We start from the raw sequence: 22500 nt of genomic DNA on the forward strand, positions 1-22500 counted from the left end.
ATTAGGAAATCAGTGTCAAGTGGTCAATCTGAGAACTGATAAATTAGACACACGTGCAACACTTGGGTATCTTTAATGAGGAAACATTTCGCCACACAGTGGCTTCATCAGTCCATACAAAGGAGAATGGACTAATGAAGCCACTGTGTGACGAAACGTTTCCTCATTAAAGATACCCAGGTGTTGCACATGTGTCTAATTTATCAACTTGTCGGTTCTCTGAACCATTCTTCTACAATCTGAAAACTGCTGGATAAGAGGAATTCTACTTTAGAGCTGCTTTTCTTCTTTCCTTCTTGGTTTGGAATATTACATGATCGTAAACTATAACCTTACAATGGTCTATGTTTTTTAAAATATTTGAAAATTAATGTGAATTTCTTTTCAATGATAAAAATATAAAAAATCACATTTTTTGACAAGTGGTTTATATGGTATGATCTGTTAGGGTGCAAGCAAGGTAATATTCATGAGGGTGTTCATAGTAAATGGATAGGACAACTTGAGTCCAGGAGGTAGGAAGTACAGTTTCTACACTCCGAAGAAAGAATGGGGATGTTGCAGTTTTTTTTTTTTTTCTCAACAAGTCGGTTGTCTCCCACCAAGACAGGGTGACCCAAAAAGAAAGAAAATCCCCAAAAAGAAAATACTTTCATCATCATTCAACACTTTCACCTCACTCAAACATAATCACTGTTTTTGCAGAGGTGCCCAGAATACAACAGCTTAGAAGCATATACGTATAAAGATACACAACATATCCCTCCAAACCGCCAATATCCCGAACCCCTCCTTTAGAGTGCAGGCATTGTACTTCCCATTTCCAGGACTCAAGTCTGGCTATATAAAAATAACCGGTTTCCCTGAATCCCTTAACTAAATATTACCCTGCTCACACTCCAACAGCTCGTCAGGTCCCAAATACCATTCATCTCCATTCACTCCTATCGGACACGCTCACACACGCTTGCTGGAAGTCCAAGCCCCTCACCCAGAAAACCTCCTTTACCTCTTCCTTCCAACCTTTTTGAGGACGACTCCTACCCCGCCTTCCTTTCCCTACAGATTTATATGCTCTCCATGTCATTCTACTTTGATCCATTCTCTCTAAATGACCAAACCACCTCAACAACCCCTCTTCAGCCCTTCTCCTAATTTCCACACTCCAAATTTTCTGCATAATATTTACACCACACATTGCCCTTAGACAGGACATCTCCACTTCCTCCAACCTCCTCCTCGCTGCAGCATTTACAACCCAAGCTTCACATCCATATAAAAGTGTTGGTACTACTATACTTTCATACATTCAGTTTGCCTCCATAGATAATGTTTTATTGTCTCCACATATACAGTGGTCCCTCGTTTTTCATAATTAATCCGTTCCTGGAGCCGTTACTATAAACGAAACTTACGATTTGCGAATCAATTTTCCCCATAAGAAATAACGTAAATACAATTAATCCGTTCCTGACACCCAGAAGTATTAAAACAAAAAAATTTATTACATGAAATATACATATAGAACATAAACAATACAATGGGAAATGATGAATGAATCATTAACAGCATAACACTTACCTTTATTGGAGATTCTTCTTAGTGTATGGGAGACTGGAGGAGGAGAGAGATTGGATTGTTTACAGTTTGGAAGGGGAGTCCCCTTCCAGCAACACCTCAGGTACCAATTGCTTCTCTGGGGTTGCTTCTCTTCTCTGTTTCTTAATGCCACTTGGACCACCTTGAGAGTCACTCTAGTCCTGTCTCGCAAAGTAACTGTGGAGAGAGCTCTGTTTCTGGCATCTCTTTAACACTTCCCGAAAATGGCCCAAGACTTTGTCGCTGTACATATTTCTCACCTTCTTTACCACAGGCTTGGCACTAGGAGCTTTCTTTGGAACCATGGTAGCTTATTTAGTAATTACAAGCACTAAAATGAGTCATAATTAATCTGTTCCTGGAGCCGTTACTATAAACGAAACTTACGATTTGCGAATCAATTTTCCCCATAAGAAATAATGTAAATACAATTAATCCGTTCCTGACCCCCAGAAGTATTAAAACAAAAAAAATTATTACATGAAATATACATATAGAACATAAACAATACAATGGGAAATGATGAATGAAACATTAACAGCGTAACACTTACCTTTATTGGAGATTCTTCTTAGTGTATGGGAGACTGGAGGAGGAGAGAGATTGGATTGTTTACAGTTTGGAAGGGGAATCCCCTTCCAGCAACACCTCAGGTACCAATTGCTTCTCTGGGGTTGCTTCTCTTCTCTGTTTCTTAATGCCACTTGGACCACCTTGAGAGTCACTCTAGTCCTGTCTCGCAAAGTAACTGTGGAGAGAGCTCTGTTTCTGGCATCTCTTTAACACTTCCCGAAAATGGCCCAAGACTTTGTCGCTGTACATATTTCTCACCTTCTTTACCACAGGCTTGGCACTAGGAGCTTTCTTTGGAACCATGGTAGCTTATTTAGTAATTACAAGCACTAAAATGAGTGGAATATTATGAAATATTTCGTAGGAGCACTTGAGGGGACCTTCACTCACTGGTAAACAATGCCAGACTGGCTGGGTAGGGAGGCCGCCCAGGCTTACACCGTGCGTACGCGTCCAGGACGAACTACTATTCGCGAGTCAACCTATGAAAAGTGAGTCCATGTTTATACGAAAATACCCCTATGATTGGCGAAATTTACGATTGCCGAGAACTACGAAAAGCGAAGGACCACTGTACCTCAATGCACCACTCACCTTTTTTCCCTCATCAATTCTATGATTAACCTCATGCTTCATAAATCCATCCGCCGACGCCGAAACGTCAACTCCAAAATATGTATCTGAAAACATTCACTTCTTCCATACTCCTCCTCCCCAATTTGATATCCAATTTTTCTTCATCTAAATCATTTGATACCCTCATCACCTTACTCTTTTCTATGTTCACTTTCAACTTTCTACCTTTACACACACTCCCAAACTCGTCCACTAACCTTTGCAATTTATTTTTAGAATCTCCCATAAGCACAGTATCATCAGCAAAAAGTAACTTTGTCAATTCCCATTTTGTATTTGATTCCCCATAATTTAATCCCACCCCTCTCCTGAACGCCCTAGCATTTACTTCTTTTACAACCCCATCTATTATAAATATGTTAAACAGCCATGGTGACATTACACATCCCTGTCTGAGACCTACTTTTACTGGGAAGTAGTCTCCCTCTCTTCTACACGTCCTAACTTGAGCCTGAGCAGTTAATAGAGTCATTTTAATTGTGATTCTGTTCACTTCTAGCAATGAATCATCGAGAATGTATTCTCTGTTTTGGGTCTTCCTAATTTGTAAGGAGACGGCTGGTGTTAAAAAAAATTCTTGACAAATTTGTATCTGACAAATATGAACCCATGACATTAATACTAAAGATAAATGCATTTGATAAAGTAATAACCAAGATAAAGTAATACTGTAACATTGTACAAAATTGTGTTCAGGAGAAAATTGATGATCAAACCATTGGGTTGGTAGGACAGGCAGAGGTTTACAACTTACTCCACTAAATTCATTACAACAACATCAGCCTCATTCATTCATCATTTATGAAGCTTTACACACAATTAAATGTATTGGAGTTTCGTGAGTGAGGTTTCCTCATTTTTGCAGGATGAGAAGCTTAGAGTGAGAGTGCAGGCATTTCTACCAACTCTCTCTTCCTCCCTCGCCACACTGTACATCCATGCCACTCCTTCATATATCTGAATTATCTGTTCAGCATTATTTATGACAAGTGCATGAAAGAAAAAATAGGTGTTTGATGTCATGTTTAGTGGGTGAGAAAGGATGGGTGGTGTCAGTAACACTATTCATAGTTCTTGGTTCAGAAACACAAGCCATACTGCCAACCTTCTCCCTCCCACATTTTTCTTCATTTGTTAATTTATCAGATGCACATATTTTTTTGTATGTAGATGTTTGCTGTGAGTTTGGTTAATGTGTTTTGTACAATTTATTGAAGAAATATAGATTTTTGTAATTATGTATTTGAAGGAGGAGCTTACTGGTGCCATGTGATTTTCTGAAATTAATCTGTATTAAGTAAATTGTTCATGATTTATAGTTCTTTCTTTTTTAAACACATCAGCCATCTCCCACCTAGGCAGGGTGACCCTAGAAACAAAGAAACACTTTCACCATCATTCACACATAATCACTGACAGGTATTGTACTTCCCACTTCCAAGACTCGGGTCCGGCTAACCGGTTTCCCTGAATCCCTTCACAAAATATTACCCTGCTCACACTCCAACAGCTCGTCAGGTCCCAAAAACCATCTGTCTTGCTTCACTTCTTTCTAACACGCTCAAGCATGCTTGCTGGAAATCCAAGCCCCTCTCCCACAAAACCTTCTTTACCCCCTCCCTCCAACCTTTTTGAGGACGACCCCTATCCCGCCTTCCTTCCCCTACAGATTTGTACGTTCTGCAAGTCATTCTACCTTGTTCCATATTCTCTAAATGACCAAACCACCTCATCAACCCCTCTTCAGCCCTCTGAGTAATACTTTTAGTAACTCTACACCTCCTAATTTACACACTATGAATTCTCTGCATAATATTTACACCACACATTGCCCTTAGACAGGACATCTCCACTGCCTCCAGCCCCCTCCTTGCTGCAGCATTTACAACCCAAGCTTCACACCCATGTAAGAGTGTTGGTACCACTGTACTTTCGTACATTCCCTTCTTTGCCTCCATGGATAATGTTTTGTTTTTTTTGTCTCCACAGATACCTCAACACACCACTCACCTTTTTTCCTTCATCAATTCTATGGTTAACCTCATCGTTCATAAACCCATCCTCTGACAAGTCAACTCCCAGAAATTCACATGCTCGAACTTACACACATTTTTGCTACATTATAATTTTATGATCACCCTCCTCCTCCTCCTCCTCCTCCTCCTCCTCCTCCTCCTCCTCCTCCTCCTCCTCCTCCTCCTCCTCCTCCTCCTCCTCCTCCTCCTCCTCCTCCTCCTCCTCCTCCTCCTCCTCCTCCTCCTCCTCCTCCTCCTCCTCCTCCTCCTCCTCCTCCTCCTCCTCCTCCTCCTCCTCCTCCTCCTCCTCCTCCTCCTCCTCCTCCTCCTCCTCCTCCTCCTCCTCCTCCTCCTCCTCCTCCTCCTCCTCCTCCTCCTCCTCCTCCTCCTCCTCCTCCTCCTCCTCCTCCTCCTCCTCCTCCTCCTCCTCCTCCTCCTCCTCCTCCTCCTCCTCCTCCTCCTCCTCCTCCTCCTCCTCCTCCTCCTCCTCCTCCTCCTCCTCCTCCTCCTCCTCCTCCTCCTCCTCCTCCTCCTCCTCCTCCTCCTCCTCCTCCTCCTCCTCCTCCTCCTCCTCCTCCTCCTCCTCCTCCTCCTCCTCCTCCTCCTCCTCCTCCTCCTCCTCCTCCTCCTCCTCCTCCTCCTCCTCCTCCTCCTCCTCCTCCTCCTCCTCCTCCTCCTCCTCCTCCTCCTCCTCCTCCTCCTCCTCCTCCTCCTCCTCCTCCTCCTCCTCCTCCTCCTCCTCCTCCTCCTCCTCCTCCTCCTCCTCCTCCTCCTCCTCCTCCTCCTCCTCCTCCTCCTCCTCCTCCTCCTCCTCCTCCTCCTCCTCCTCCTCCTCCTCCTCCTCCTCCATTGTTGTAGAGGAGGCTGGGCTTATGGAACATATGGATACTTTTCTTGGATCATGCAGTGACTGATATACAGTTACTTAGTTCATCAATTGCTGTTTCCTTAATATATACAGGTCATCTTGCAGGAATTTAGTACTTAGTAATTGTTATTGTTTTGCTTAAAGTAGTTGCATCATTTATAAATCTGTATCTTGACCCTAACAAATGAATTACTTCAGAACAAGGTACCCTAAAGATTGACCTGGAATATGTTTTACTTCCCTGATACTCTTGCTTTGTGTTCAGTAATAACTTCTTTCACCTCCAATTGCTAGGTGTTTGCTTTTTATAATTGTTATCTGGGGTTTCCACAATGCTCAGAACCTCCATTGGAAACTGGAACAACAGCTAGGAAAGGTAGAAGAAAATGTGGGCAATATCTTCCCTCAACCAGGCCCAAGGCAGAAATGCATCTTTCATTAGGGTTAAATCATAGTTTTCTGTGATAGGGCAGTGAGGAGCCATACAGTGGACCCCCGAATTTCATGATTAATCCATTCCAGAGAGTCTGCCGAAAGTCGAAATTCACAAATTTTGAAACCATATTCCCAAGAAATAATGTAAATTGAATTAATCTGCTCCAGACACTTAAAAGTATTATAAAAAATTATTTTTTATAGATTAAATATGTAGATTTACATACAGAAAAGAATGAGAAATCAAGTATAAAACAATAATAACATCACACTTACCATTATTGAAGACTCTTGTTGGTGTATGGAAGATGGAAGGAGGGGAGGGGAGGGGATGGAGAAGTTACACTATTGTTTGGAAAGGGAATCCCCTTCCATAAAGACTCTAGGTACCAAGTCCTTATCTGGGGTTACTTTCCTTCTTTGTTTTTTAATGGCACTAGGACCAGCTTGAGAGTCACTGGACCCATGTCACACAAAAAACTGTCCAGAGAGCTCTTGCAGCTCTACCCTCTACCACCATCACTACCACCCTCTACCACCATCACTACCACCCTCTACCACTTTCACTACCACCCTCTACCACAATCACTACCACCATCACAACCACTACCACCCTCTACCCCAATCACTACCACCATCACAACCACTACCACCCTCTACCACCATCACTACCACCCTCTACCACCATCACTACCACCCTCTACCACCATCACAACTACTACCACCTTCTACCATCATCACTATCACCCTCTACCACCATCACAACCACTACCAGCCTCTATCACCATTACTACCACCCTCTATCATGATCACAACCACTACCACCCTCTACCACAACCACTTCTGTATTTTTCTACTAATTTTTTCTTTAATTCTATCGTGTTTCTCACCTTCTTTACCAAAAGGCTGGCACTAGAAGCTTTCTTTGGGCCCATGAATGGCTTATTTAGCAGTTGCAAGCACAAAAAAGAATGGATTATTACGAAATGTATTGTATGAATTCGTGAGGTGATGGTCACTTGCCCAGAAACAATGTCACACTGACTCTGAATGGTGTGTGGGAGACTTTGTGTATGCGGAGCCGTTCGGACGCGTTCCGTATGACTGCCAAATTGTGAGGCAAATCACGAAACTTGAAGCTATATTTTGACGAAAAAAGTTGCCAATACTTGAAATTCACGAAACATGAGACTCACGAAATTCGGGGGTCCACTGTACTAGAATCATGTTACATGTATCCAAGTTGGGGAAAGTAACTGTTGATCAGAGACAAAATCTAAGCAGGTATGTAGTGTGATAATAGGTTGGTATTTAGATAGTGAGTGTAAAACGAAAGCCTGTAATTGTTTTACATGATGGTAGGATTGCTGGTGTCTTTTGTCTGTCTCATAAATATGCAAGATTACAGGCATGTCTTGCTACTTCTACTTACACTTAGGTCACACTACACATACATGTACACGTTTATTCATACACACTCATCTGAGTTTTCTTTGATTTTATCTTAATAGTTCTTGGTCTTATTACTTTTCCTTTTATATCTATGGGGAAGTGGAATAAGAATCTTTCTACGTAAGCCATGTGTGTTGTAAAAGTCAACTAAAATGCCGGGAACAATGGGCTAGTAACCCCTTTTCCTGTAAAGATTACTAAAAAGAATAAGAAGAAGAAAATTGTCAAAGTGGGAAGTCTGAATGTGCGTGGATGTTGTGCAAATGATAAGAAAGAGATGATTGTGGATGTTATGAATGATAAGAAGCTGGATGTCCTGGCTTTAAGTGAAACAAAGCTGAAGGGGGTGGGAGAGTTTCAATGGAGAGGAATAAATGGGATTAGGTCAGGGGTTTCAAATAGAGTTAGAGCTAAAGAAGGAGTAGCAATAATGTTGAAGGATAAGCTATGGCAGGAAAAGAGGGACTACAAATGTATTAATTCAAGGATTATGTGGAGTAAAATAAAGATTGGATGTGAAAAGTGGGTTGTATTAAGCGTGTATGCACCTGGAGAAGAGAGAAGTGTAGAGGAGAGAGAGAGATTTTGGGAAATGTTGAGTGAATGCGTGGGGAGTTTTGAATCAAGTGTGAGAGTAATGGTGGTTGGGGATTTCAATGCTAAAGTGGGTAAAAATGTTATGGAGGGAGTAGTAGGTAAATTTGGGGTGCCAGGGGTAAATGTAAATGGGGAGCCTTTAATTGAGCTATGTGTAGAAAGAAATTTGGTAATAAGTAATACATATTTTATGAAAAAGAGGATAAATAAATATACAAGGTATGATGTAGCACGTAATGAAAGTAGTTTATTAGATTATGTATTGGTGGATAAAAGGTTGATGGGTAGGCTCCAGGATGTACATGTTTATAGAGGGGCAACTGATATATCGGATCATTATTTAGTTGTAGCTACAGTTAGAGTAAGAGGTAGATGGGAAAAGAGGAAGGTGGCAACAACAAGTAAGAGGGAGGTGAAAGTGTATAAACTAAGGGAGGAGGAAGTTCGGGTGAGATATAAGCAACTATTGGCAGAAAGGTGGGCTAGTGCAAAGATGAGTAGTGGGGGGGTTGAAGAGGGTTGGAATAGTTTTAAAAATGCAGTATTAGAATGTGGGGCAGAAGCTTGTGGTTATAGGAGGGTGGAGGCAGGAGGAAAGAGGAGTGATTGGTGGAATGATGAAGTAAAGGTTGTGATAAAAGAGAAAAAGGTAGCTTATGAGAGGTTTTTACAAAGCAGAAGTGTTATAAGAAGATCAAGAGTATATGGAGAGTAAAAGAAAGGTGAAGAGAGTGGTGAGAGAGTGCAAAAGGAGAGCAGATGATAGAGTGGGAGAGGCACTGTCAAGAAATTTTAATGAAAATAAGAAAAAAATTTGGAGTGAGTTAAACAAGTTAAGAAAGCCTAGGGAAAGTATGGATTTGTCAGTTAAAAACAGAGTAGGGGAGTTAGTAGATGGGGAGATGGAGGTATTAGGTAGATGGCGAGAATATTTTGAGGAACTTTTAAATGTTGAGGAAGAAAGGGAGGCGGTAATTTCATGCACTGGCCAGGGAGGTATACCATCTTTTAGGAGTGAAGAAGAGCAGAATGTAAGTGTGGTGGAGGTACGTGAGGCATTACATTGAATGAAAGAGGGTAAAGCAGCTGGAACTGATGGGATCATGACAAAAATGTTAAAAGCAGGGGGGGATATAGTGTTGGAGTGGTTGGTACTTTTGTTTAATAAATGTATGAAAGAGGGGAAGGTACCTAGGGATTGGCGGAGAGCATGTATAGTCCCTTTATATAAAGGGAAAGGGGACAAAAGAGATTGTAAAAATTATAGAGGAATAAGTATACCAGGAAAAGTATACGGTAGGGTTATAATTGAAAGAATTAGAGGTAAGACAGAATGTAGGATTGCGGATGAGCAAGGAGGCTTCAGAGTGGGTAGGGGATGTGTAGATCAAGTGTTTACATTGAAGCATTGAAACATAGAAAAGAGTAAGGTGATGAGGGTGTCAAATGATTTAGATAAAGAAAAATTGGATATCAAATTGGGGAGGAGGAGTATGGAAGAAGTGAATGTTTTCAGATACTTGGGAGTTGACGTGTCGGTGGATGGATTTATGAAGGATGAGGTTAATCATAGAATTGATGAGGGAAAAAAGGTGAGTGGTGCGTTGAGGTATATGTGGAGTCAAAAAACGTTATCTATGGAGGCAAAGAAGGGAATGTATGAAAGTATAGTAGTACCAACACTCTTATATGGGTGTGAAGCTTGGGTGGTAAATGCAGCAGCGAGGAGACGGTTGGAGGCAGTGGAGATGTCCTGTTTAAGGGCAATGTGTGGTGTAAATATTATGCAGAAAATTCGGAGTGTGGAAATTAGGAGAAGGTGTGGAGTTAATAAAAGTATTAGTCAGAGGGCAGAAGAGGGGTTGTTGAGGTGGTTTGGTCATTTAGAGAGAATGGATCAAAGTAGAATGACATGGAAAGTATATAAATCTATAGGGGAAGGAAGGCGGGGTAGGGGTCGTCCTCGAAAGGGTTGGAGAGAGGGGCTAAAGGAGGTTTTGTGGGCAAGGGGCTTGGACTTCCAGCAAGCATGCGTGAGCGTGTTAGATAGGAGTGAATGGAGACGAATGGTACTTGGGACCTGACGATCTGTTGGAGTGTGAGCAGGGTAATATTTAGTGAAGGGATTCAGGGAAACCGGTTATTTTCATATAGTCGGACTTGAGTCCTGGAAATGGGAAGTACAATGCCTGCACTTTAAAGGAGGGGTTTGGGATATTGGCAGTTTGGAGGGATATGTTGTGTGTCTTTATATGTGTATGCTTCTGGACTGTTGTATTCTGAGCACCTCTGCAAAAACAGTGATAATGTGCGAGTGTGGTGAAAGTGTTGAATGATGATGAAAGTATTTTCTTTTTGGGGATTTTCGTTCTTTTTTTGGGGGGGGTCACCCTGCCTCGGTGGGAAACGGCCGACTTGTTGAAAAAAAAAAAATATATATGAACAGTATTTAGATAAAGGTAGGGAAGTTTTTATTGCATTTATGGATTTAGAAAAGGCATATGATAGAGTGGATAGAGGAGCAATGTGGCAGATGTTGCAAGTATATGGAATAGGTGGTAAGTTACTAAATGCTGTTAAGAGTTTTTATGAGGATAGGCTCAGGTTAGGGTGTGTAGAAGAGAGGGAGAATACTTCCCGGTAAAAGTAGGTCTTAGACAGGGATGTGTAATGTCACCTTGGTTGTTTAATATACAGGAAGGCCCCACTTATACGGCTGGTTAGGTTCCAGGCTACCGCCGTAAAGCGGAAACCGCCGTAAAGTGGAACACCCTTTTTTTCCCACTTACAAATGCATACAAACACTAGATAACAAGTTTACACTAACATATATTAAGTTAGCAATAGAACCGGGCATCAAAAAACAATAAAAAAGTACAATACACACATAGTGCACTCATTACTTACCTTAAAATATTTATAGTCTTAATCTAGGGTGAGACAAGTAGTATTTATTGTAAGAAATCAAGTGTGGTATGTATGGTAGTCAGCCATGCTACTATACCAGGCCACCCCACCCACACATACAATTCTATGATATTTAAGCATCCCAGAGCGATAAAATGTATATACAGTTCACTCATTACTTACCTTAAAATATAGGGTGAGATGAGTAGTATTTATTGTAAAAAATCAAGTGTGGTATGTATGGTAGTCAGCGGGGCTACCATACCAGGCCAACCCACCTACACATAATATTCTATTACATTTAAGCATCCCAGAGCAATAAAATGTATATACAGTTCACTCATTACTTACCTTAAAATATTTGTAGTCTTAATGTAGGGTCAGGAGTAAGTAAATGAGATAAAACGAATAAATGAGAGAGAGAAAGAATGAGTGCATGAGAGAGGACAGGCGCAGAGTTATGTAAACAAACCAGGCGAAGGTAAGTTTTGTAAACGAAGTGTACACGTCTGGTTTGTGTACAAGTTACATTGTGTATAGGTTGTCTCTACATTGATACGGTAGAATAAATAAAGAAGAACACTCCCATTCTCATGTAACATCATTTTGAGAAGAAATGATGCTCTGAGTGAAGGCAATGGAAATAAGTCACTCTGACTTTTTTGGGTTATCCTAGGTTCTCTACACATATGTTGTTATGTATGATAATCTATGTAACTGTATTTGTGTATACCTGAATAAACTTACTTACATACATACGAAAGGAATAATTTTCTACAGTTACCCCCAGTAACACATTTTCTCTTATGTTAGATTAGAGAAAATGTTATTCTTGACATCACTTGTACAAGTTATCTGGCTACCACATCTCATATTTATGTTTATTTATTCTATTGTAGGGTGTATTTATCATCTTTTTATGTTATGTATCGTGATTATTATATAATTTTGAAAAAAATATCATGGATGGATTAATGAAAATGTGTATATTAACGTAATATACAACATTTAAAGGAGACTCGGTGATTATTATTATTATTATTATTATTAGCATTTCTAATATGGCGTCACTTGTGCAAGTTGTCTGCTACCACATCTCATATTTATGTTTATTTATTCTATTGTGGGGTGTATTTATCATCTTTTTATGTTATGTATCGTGTTTATTATATAATTTCGAAAAAATATCATAGATGGATTAATGAAAATGTGTATTTAACGTAATATACGACATTTAAATGAGACTCGATGATTAGTATTATCATTACTAATATGACGTCTGGAGACATAAGACACTCTTACTTATTTTAATGTGTACCTGCATGCCAGCACAGTATGTAAGTTTATTTAAGTACAGGTATACATAAGTATAATTATCAGAGTATATATAAAATATGAAATAACTTTTAAAAACATTTGAAATTTTGGAGTTTCCAGACAAAATGGAGAGACTTAGTGCTTACTGAGCTCACGAAGAATGTAAACAAACAAGGTGGGGCGCGGTGACTGTATTGGAAAGTCAGGTGGGGGGAGCCGTATAGCGAGTTTTGGTCATAATTTGAAATGACCATATTAGCGGAACGCCGTAAAGCGAAACGCCGTAAAGCGGGGCCCTGCTATATTTATAGATGGGGTTGTAAAAGAAGTAAATGCTAGGGTGTTCGGGAGAGGGGTGGGAATAAATTATGGGGAATCAAATTCAAAATGGGAATTGACACAGTTACTTTTTGCTGATGATACTGTGCTTATGGGAGATTCTAAAGAAAAATTGCGAAGGTTAGTGGATGAGTTTGGGAATGTGTGTAAAGGTAGAAAGTTGAAAGTGAACATAGAAAAGAGTAAGGTGATGAGGGTATCAAATGATTTAGATAAAGAAAAATTGGATATCAAATTGGGGAGGAGGAGTATGGAAGAAGTGAATGTTTTCAGATACTTGGGAGTTGACGTGTCGGCGGATGGATTTATGAAGGATGAGGTTAATCATAGAATTAATGAGGGAAAAAAGGTGAGTGGTGCGTTGAGGTATATGTGGAGTCGAAAAACGTTATCTATGGAGGCAAAGAAGGGAATGTATGAAAGTATAGTAGTACCAACACTCTTATATGGATGTGAAGCTTGGGTGGTAAATGCAGCAGTGAGGAGACAGTTGGAGGCAGTGGAGATGTCCTGTCTAAGGGCAATGTGTGGTGTAAGTATTATGCAGAAAATTCGGAGTGTGGAAATTAGGAAAAGGTGTGGAGTTAATAAAAGCATTAGTCAGAGGGCAGAAGAGGGGTTGTTGAGGTGGTTTGGTCATTTAGAGAGAATGGATCAAAGTATAATGACATGGAAAGCATATAAGTCTATAGGGGAAGGAAGGAGGGGTAGGGGTCATCCTCGAAAGGGTTGGAGAGAGGGGGTAAAGGAGGTTTTGTGGGTGAGGGGCTTGGACTTCCAGCAAGCGTGCGTGAGCGTGTTAGGAGTGAATGGAGACGAATGGTACTTGGGCCCTGACGATCTGTTGGAGTGTGAGCAGGGTAATATTTAGTGAAGGGATTCAGGGAAACCGGTTATTTTCATATAGTCAGACTTGAGTCCTGAAAATAGGAAGTACAATGCCTGCACTTTAAAGGAGGGGTTTGGGATATTGGCAGTTTGGAGGGATATGTTGTGTATCTTTATACGTATATGCTTCTAAACTGTTGTACTCTGAGCACCTCTGCAAAAACAGTGATAATGTGAGTGTGGTGAAAGTGTTGAATGATGAAAGTATTTTCTTTTTGGGGATTTTCTTTCTTTTTTGGGTCACCCTGCCTCGGTGGGAGACGGCCAACTTGTTGAAAAAAAAAAAAATTTAGATAGTAGTACCTGCCTAGACTTATGGAAATATGTGGTAGGTAAATCTTTCTTACTTTTACTTACATTCAGTTTACCTTTATTTTCCTGTCTGAACAATGTTTTTTTTTCATATTGCTTTTATTCCTGTAATATTTCCTTTCTAAAAGAAGAGGCCTGGTCTTCGATCATTCTTTGGGGGTTATGATCTTTAGAGCCAGTAAGTCTCAAAGTTGCAAACATCCAAGTTATTACTGTATGATCTATGCACATTATTATCTCTTAAGAGTACTTGTTGCACACCTTTCTCTTCGTTGGGGTACTATATGGTATGCCATGATGTGAAGATGCTATTGCAGAAGGAAGAGTTTGCATAGAAGATTCTGGGGTCATGTCCAACAGTTGCTCATTCTAAGAAGATCCACAACCATTAGAGAATCACACTGAGGGAATAGCAATTAGGAATGTCTTTACTACAATATATGAGTGTACCAGGTAAACAGATGCACAAATATATTTGAAGTAGGTTCTGTATACTCGTTACATACATTTTTCTTTCATCTTTTAATCTTTATTATGCAATGGAAGATGAGCAGAGGGGTATATAGAAACTGGGAAGGTCCCTCACATGGAGAGGTACAGTTTGTGTCTGCCTCCTCAATCTGTATATAAACATTGTCTCCAGCAAGCTTACATTTGAGCATAATAAGTTTATTTATGTAATTAACATGCTGGGAGCAAGGGGCTAGTAACCCCTTCTCCTGTATACATTACTAAAGTTAAAAAGAAACATGTATTGACTGGTATGCAGGAATCTACTGTGTAATTTAATCACAAACACAGATCTGAAAATTGTATGGGACACATGTATGGACCAATGAGAGGTGGGATAGGGGAGGAGCTAGGCCTCCCCACAAAGACATTGGACTGACCCACAGGCAGGCTGCATGTGAGCCAACTAGACGGGGGAAAAATCCTGCAGTCCAGCCACTGGTTCTCCAAATTTTTTACCCAGAAGTGACACTGTGTTAGTTGAAAATAAACAGTGTGTAAGTCGAGAAATGTCACAATTTTGCTATAGTGTAATGGAGAAAACATGGTAAAGGAACACGTGTTAACTGACGTTTTACTGTATATGCAAGTGTGGTGGGTGGCAGCAAGTGATCTTTGGGATTTGATGTGCTGTTGGAGTGCATGCATTGTGTTACTATATTTATGAAAGAATTTTGGAAAATGACTTAGCTAGTCTAGAATTTTGATGCTTTTAGGTTATAGAAATTGCTTAGTGTAGTGTACTTTTTTTTTTTTTGTCAGTGTGTGTGTGTGTGTGTGTGTGTGTGTGCATGCGTGCGTGCGTGCGTGTGCGTGCGTGCCTGCGTGTGCGTGCCTGCATGCGTGCCTGCATGCGTGCCTGCGTGCATGCCTGCGTGCGTGCCTGCATGTGTGCATGCATGCAGAGTGAGATTTGATGCATTTACTATTTATACAAACTCATACTGGTTTCTTGAATGGCTGGTGAATATGAACAATGAAAATGTTAAAATAATTTTTTTTATATATAATTTACAGGTGTAGTGAAGTATGGTGGTTCTCTGGTGGATATTGGAAAATTAATACAACAGTTAGAAAAGTCTGAGAATGCGAGAAGTAACACAGAGGAGAAGCTCAAAGAGTTACAAAAGGAACTTTGTAAGTTACAAGTAGCATTTAGGAGCATAATTTTTATTAATATTTGTTTTATATAAAAAAGTTCTGTCTCAGTGTCTGTAGTGTTGTTCACTGATATCATTGCATATTCAAATTTTTCCTTTTTAGCAAATGGCCTAATATTTGATTGATATCTTTATTATATATAAGATTATTAATGGTTCCTACTACATTGAGAGCATTTCAGATATTAGGGAAATATAATTCTAAAGCTATGATGAGTTTTCAAATTCACTTGCAAGTAATAATTATAAGCTGTCAGTCCCATTGCTTTGTAAGTCTTGCAACCTCTTCCTCACCTTCTCTCCCATCTCCTTTACTTCCTCCTTCCCTCTTCACCTCATATAGATTATGGTAACAGCACATTGTCAATGTATCCAATTTTCTTGAATTTTTTTACAACATTCTTGCTGGTGCTGCTACTGAGTTATACGAGAGGATTGAAAAGTTTAGCCAGGGCTGTGTAGGGCCTTGTGCAGCTGCTCCTGCCTCTTCCTCCTTGTCCATACCCTCCACCCTCCACCCTCCTCTCACCTTCCTCCCCCATTCCTCTTCCTCCCATTCCTCTTCCTTTCTTCTTCCTCCCCTCCCTCCCATTCCTCTTCCTTTCTTCCCCTCCCTCTCTTTCCCCTTCCTCCCCTGTACCTGGAGTTACCTTTCCCCCTTCCCCATCCCTCCATTCCCTCTCCCCTTCCCCCTCCATTCCCCCTCCCATTTCCCTTCCCCTCCCTCCATTCCCCTTCCCTTCCTTCCATTCCCCCTTCTTTCCTCCTCTCTCTATTCCCCCTTCCATTCTTCCTTCCCCTCCATTCCCTCTCCACTTTCCCTTCCCATTTCCCTTCCCCTCCCTCCATTCCCCTTCCCTTCCTTCCATTCCCCCTTTCTCCTCCCTCCATTCCCTCTTCCCTTCTCCTCCCTCCATTCCCTCTTCCCTTCCCCCTCCATTCCCCCTCCCATTTCCCTTCCCCTCCCTCCATTCCCCCTTCCCTTCTCCTCCCTCCATTCCCCCGTCCTTTCTCCTCCCTCCATTCCCCCTTCCTTTCTTCTCCCTCCATTCCCCCTTCCTTTCTTCTCCCTCCATTCCCCCTTCCCTCCTCCTCCCTCATCAATTCCCCCTTCCCTTCTCCTCTCTCTATTCCTCCTTCCCTTCTCTTCCCTCTATTCTCCCTTCCCTTCTCTTCCCTCTATTCCCCCTTCCCTTCTCCTCCCTACATTCCCCCTTCCATTCTCCTCCCTACATTCCCCTCCCTACATTCCCCCTTCCCCTCCATCCCCTCTTCCCTTCTCCTCCCTTCATTCCCCTTTCCCTTCTCCTTCCATTCCCCTTTACCTTCTCCCTCCATTCCCCCTTTCTCATCCCCTCCTGCCATTCCCTCTTCCCTTTCCCTCCCTCCATGCATCCTTCCCTTTCCCCCTCCCTCCCTTTCCCCCCTTCCTCCCTCTTCCCTTCTTTTTCTCTCTCTGCCATACCTCTTGTTTTGCCTTCTTCCCCCTCCCTTTTCCACCTCCTGAATGTACAATTGCTTCAGCTTTATCATCATTAAAGACCACATGTATTCATATATTGTGTTGTTGTCATTACAGTAAGTAGCAAAGAGGAAGCCAAGAAGTCATATGAAAGATGTAGTAAATTGAATAAGGAACTTAAATCTACTAATTCCAATCTAAAATCCATGGAAGAAGAACTTCAGAAAGCCATTGTAAGTTAGCTTAGCATTGTATTATTATTTTAAATGTTAATTTTTTGTATATTATATTCATTGTGCTGTGCTAATTAAGCATGCATAATTATTTGGATCCTGAAAACAAAAATTAATTGTTAGTCAAAACAGTTGTGATGAATTATTGATGGTCCAGTTTTAAATAAATAATAAATAAATATTACATTTCCCCTTGATGGATTTTTTTTACAAAGTTTGATGACAATAGTACATGTTGAGAGCCACTGGTTATGTAGAGTTTTCCAAGCATGCTGAAATCTAACATAAGATTAATACAGTATAATACAGGGTGTCCCAGAAAGTGTCCATACATAAGGAAATTATCAATTTTACCAAATGTAACTTTATTTACAGAATTTTCTCAACATGATTGCCATGTCTTTGTAAACACAGGTAGATGTGCCTCTCACACTCACAGTGGACTCTTGTTATCACATTTGGTCTGCAACACTTTTGGTCTTTTTGGATTTTGCAGGAAGGTTGGCACCAGTGTCGTGTGTGATGTGTTTGCCATGTTTCTTGTTTAAAGGTTCATCACAACCTGGAGACAGCTTCCCAGTCTAGTTGTGAAAATTATTTCTGTATGTTCTTCTTTTGATAAAGACATTCTTAAAAGGTATCTGAAAAAAAGTTAGCCATATATGGAGACGTTTGGGACACCCTGTAGAACATAATACACATTTTGCATTTATATACATAGAATATAAGTATTCCTAATGATTTTATCAACGGTAACATGGTACAGAAGTTTGTGGTTATAGGAGGGTGGGGGCAGGAGGAAAGAGGAGTGATTGGTGGAATGATGAAGTAAAGGGTGTGATAAAAGAGAAAAAGGTAGTTTACGAGAGGTTTTTACAAAGCAGAAGTGTTTTAAGAAGAGCAGAGTATATGGAGAGTAAAAGAAAGGTGAAGAGAGTGGTGAGAGAGTGCAAAAGGAGAGCAGATGAAAGAGTGGGAGAGGCACTGTCAAGAAATTTTAATGAAAATAAGAAAAAATTTTGGAGTGAGTTAAACAAGTTAAGAAAGCCTAGGGAAAGTATGGATTTGTCCGTTAAAAACAGAGTAGGGGAGTTAGTAGATGGGGAGAGGGAGGTATTAGGTAGATGGCGAGAATATTTTGAGGAACTTTTAAATGTTGAGGAAGAAAGGGAGGCGGTAATTTCATGCACTGGCCAGGGAGGTATACCATCTTTTAGGAGTGAAGAAGAGCAGAATGTAAGTGTGGTGGAGGTATGTGAGGCATTACGTAGAATGAAAAGGGGTAAAGCAGCTGGAACTGATGGGATCATGACAGAAATGTTAAAAGCAGGGGGGGATATAGTGTTGGAGTGGTTGGTACTTTTGTTTAATAAATGTATGAAAGAGGGGAAGGTACCTAGGGATTGGCAGAGAGCATGTATAGTCCCTTTATATAAAGGGAAAGGGGACAAAAGAGATTGTAAAAATTATAGAGGAATAAGTTTACTGAGTATACCAGGAAAAGTATACGGTAGGGTTATAATTGAAAGAATTAGAGGTAACACAGAATGTAGAATTGCGGATGAGCAAGGAGGCTTCAGAGTGGGTAGGGGATGTGTAGATCAAGTGTTTACATTGAAGCATATATGTGAACAGTATTTAGATAAAGGTAGGGAAGTTTTTATTGCATTTATGGATTTAGAAAAGGCATATGATAAAGTGGATAGAGGAGCAATGTGGCAGATGTTGCAAGTTTATGGAATAGGTGGTAAGTTACTAAATGCTGTAAAGAGCTTTTATGAGGATAGTGAGGCTCAGGTTAGGGTGTGTAGAAGAGAGGGAGAATACTTCCCGGTAAAAGTAGGTCTTAGACAGGGATGTGTAATGTCACCATGGTTGTTTAATATATTTATAGATGGGGTTGTAAAAGAAGTAAATGCTAGGGTGTTCGGGAGAGGGGTGGGATTAAATTATGGGGAATCAATTTCAAAATGGGAATTGACACAGTTACTTTTTGCTGATGATACTGTGCTTATGGGAGATTCTTAAGAAAAATTGCAAAGGTTAGTGGATGAGTTTGAGAATGTGTGTAAAGGTAGAAAGTTGAAAGTGAACATAGAAAAGAGTAAGGTGATGAGGGTATCAAATGATTTAGATAAAGAAAAATTGGATATCAAATTGGGGAGGAGGAGTATGGAAGAAGTGAATGTTTTCAGATACTTGGGAGTTGACGTGTCGGCGGATGGATTTATGAAGGATGAGGTTAATCATAGAATTGATGAGGGAAAAAAGGTGAGTGGTGCGTTGAGGTATATGTGGAGTCAAAAAACGCTATCTATGGAGGCAAAGAAGGGAATGTGTGAAAGTATAGTAGTACCAACACTCTTATATGGATGTGAAGCTTGGGTGGTAAATGCAGCAGCGAGGAGACGGTTGGAGGCAGTGGAGATGTCCTGTCTAAGGGCAATGTGTGGTGTAAATATTATGCAGAAAATTCGGAGTGTGGAAATTAGGAGAAGGTGTGGAGTTAATAAAAGCATTAGTCAGAGGGCAGAAGAGGGGTTGTTGAGGTGGTTTGGTCATTTAGAGAGAATGGATCAAAGTAGAATGACATGGAAAGCATATAAATCTATAGGGGAAGGAAAGAGGGGTAGGGGTCGTCCTCGAAAGGGTTGGAAAGAGGGGATAAAGGAGGTTTTGTGGGCGAGGGGCTTGGACTTCCAGCAAGCGTGCATGAGCGTGTTAGATAGGAGTGAATGGAGACAAATGATACTTGGGACCTGACGATCTGTTGGAGTGTGAGCAGGGTAATATTTAGTGAAGGGATTCAGGGAAACCGGTTATTTTCATATAGACGGACTTGAGTCCTGGAAATGGGAAGTACAATGCCTGCACTTTAAAGGAGTGGTTTGGGATATTGGCAGTTTGGAGGGATATGTTGTGTATCTTTATACGTATGTGCTTCTAAACTGTTGTATTCTGAGCACCTCTGCAAAAGCAGTGATAATGTGTGAGTGTGGTGAAAGTGTTGAATGATGATGAATGTATTTTCTTTTTGGGGATTTTCTTTCTTTTTTGGGTCACCCTGCCTCAGTGGGAGACGACCGACTTGTTGAAAAAAAAAAAAAAAAAAAACATGGTACATGACAATAACATATATGAATTGATTTCAGTTCTAACCAAATAAATTATGTTCTCAGGCACAATTTTTTTCTTCATTAGGTGACATTTAATATATCTTAAAGGCTAGATTTAATGAATAACAGTAACACAGCTTAGTACAGTAGAACCCCTATATCCACAGACTGTTTCTGCTGTTTCAGTTATCCGCAGTTTACCGTGGCCCAGAAATATTAAATGGAAAATTGAAGAAATAAACAATTTATGAGTTTCAAATTGTAAACTATTCTGAGTAACATGGTGAAACTTTCCTGTCTGTTATGCTCAGTACATGACTCATCTCCCTTTGTCCTCTGTGCCCACACTGTCCTTCAAGGAAAGTTCCTTGATGTTGGTGAGGGGCTCTTGATCTGGGGAATTGGGTCTGTGCTCCAGTTCCCTGAATTAAGCCTGAATACCTTCCACATCCCTCCCACAGGCGCTGCATAATCATACGGGTTTAGGGCTTCCCCTTGATTATAATAATGTATCCACACTGGCCCATTTTACTCGCATCCAGTTAACCCCAAAGTGTTCTTTCTGTCCACATTTACTCCAGCATTATTGCAGTGTTGTTGTAAAAATATCCCTTAATTTTGCTTAATAATGGCCCCAAAGCACAAAAGTATTGATGATGGGAGTTCTTCAAAGCCTAAGAGAAGCCATGAAGTGCTTCCCATCAGTGAAAAAGTGCTAATTTTGATACAATAATAAAAAGAATCATATGCTGAGGTTGCAAGACAAGACTCAAGAAATCGTAATGACACGATTGCAAACAAACCATACCCCCGGCCGGGATTGAACCCGCGGTCATAGAGTCTCAAAACTCCAGCCCGTCGCGTTAGCCACTAGACCAGCTAGCCACAATAAGATTCATCCAACTAGGTATATTTCTACACCATAGGAAGGTTAGCACAGGCACCACTGTGACCACAAATGCAAGTTTTTACAGACGATTCGTCTGTAAAAACTTGCATTTGTGGTCACAGTGGTGCCTGTGCTAACCTTCCTATGGTGTAGAAATATACCTAGTTGGATGAATCTTATTGTGGCTAGCTGGTCTAGTGGCTAACGCGACGGGCTGGAGTTTTGAGACTCTATGACCGCGGGTTCAATCCCAGCCGGGAGTATGGTTTGGGTTGTAAGACAAGTTGGTGGAGAGGGATTCGTCAGTATGATTGATGAAGAAGTGGAAGAACATAGTGAAGAACATCAAGAAGTGTTGACAAATGAGGAATTAGAAGAACTTGTCAAACCATTGACAGAGGAAGAAGAAGAAACTAACAGAACCAGCAATGTGGATGTTGGAAAAATTTGGTGAAGTGTTTGGGATTGCACAGACTTCAAAGGAAAAAATCACAGATTACAATCCTATGATGGAATACAACATTAAAATCACCCATATAATTACTAAAGCATTAGAACCTCTCCAATATGAGCTGAAAAGAAAGAAACAACTTCCTATCATAATGATTTTCCAAAAGGTTGAAAAACAAACCATGTCCACTATCGATAATCCCCAACCATCAACATTGCAATGTCTTATGCATATTTTATCAATTAAACTTTATCACAGGTATGGATGTAAATGAAAAATGACTGATATACTACTATACTGTATATTGAAGCAGTAGACCTCTTACAGAGAAATCATTACAAAACAGTAAAGGGTATTTACAAATAGAGATGGGGTAAGTGATTTGACTGTGTTGTCTAGGAACACCCTGCCTAAGGAGAGTGCAGTTATTCAGTTTGTCTGTTAAGTTATTTCATAGTGTTAGTCCTTTAATTTACCTAGAATTTCTGTAGATGTTCTAGTAAACATGAGAGCTGTCAAAGGGTTATTTGATTCTGGTGTGGTGACCATATGTTGTTAAACTGGATGTTCAGTGTTCGTGCAGTCAAGGCTTGTACAGGTCGACCATCATTAATCTGGCATCATTGGGACCCATAGGGTGCCATATTAGTGATTTTGCTGGATCACAAGGTGGTTACGTTAAAATACACTTAATGAAGGTTAATAAAGTTAACCAAGTTGGCTTAAACAAGAAATTTTGGT

General features: G+C 40.5%; 1 protein-coding gene across 2 annotated transcripts in view; it reads left to right on the top strand.

The window, feature by feature from the left end:
- The window catches only part of LOC128701449 (cell division cycle and apoptosis regulator protein 1), a 431134-nt gene that overhangs the window by 407072 nt on the left and 1562 nt on the right, over positions 1–22500 (top strand). For both annotated transcript variants that reach the window (XM_070088578.1, XM_070088584.1), the window contains exons 18-19: positions 15466–15585; positions 17188–17303. In XM_070088578.1, the coding sequence (XP_069944679.1) occupies positions 15466–15585; positions 17188–17303 (236 nt within the window). The remainder of the gene's footprint in view (positions 1–15465; positions 15586–17187; positions 17304–22500) is intronic.

The sequence above is a fragment of the Cherax quadricarinatus genome, chromosome 2 (assembly GCF_038502225.1).
Source record: "Cherax quadricarinatus isolate ZL_2023a chromosome 2, ASM3850222v1, whole genome shotgun sequence".
Classification (NCBI taxonomy): Eukaryota; Metazoa; Arthropoda; class Malacostraca; order Decapoda; family Parastacidae; genus Cherax; species Cherax quadricarinatus.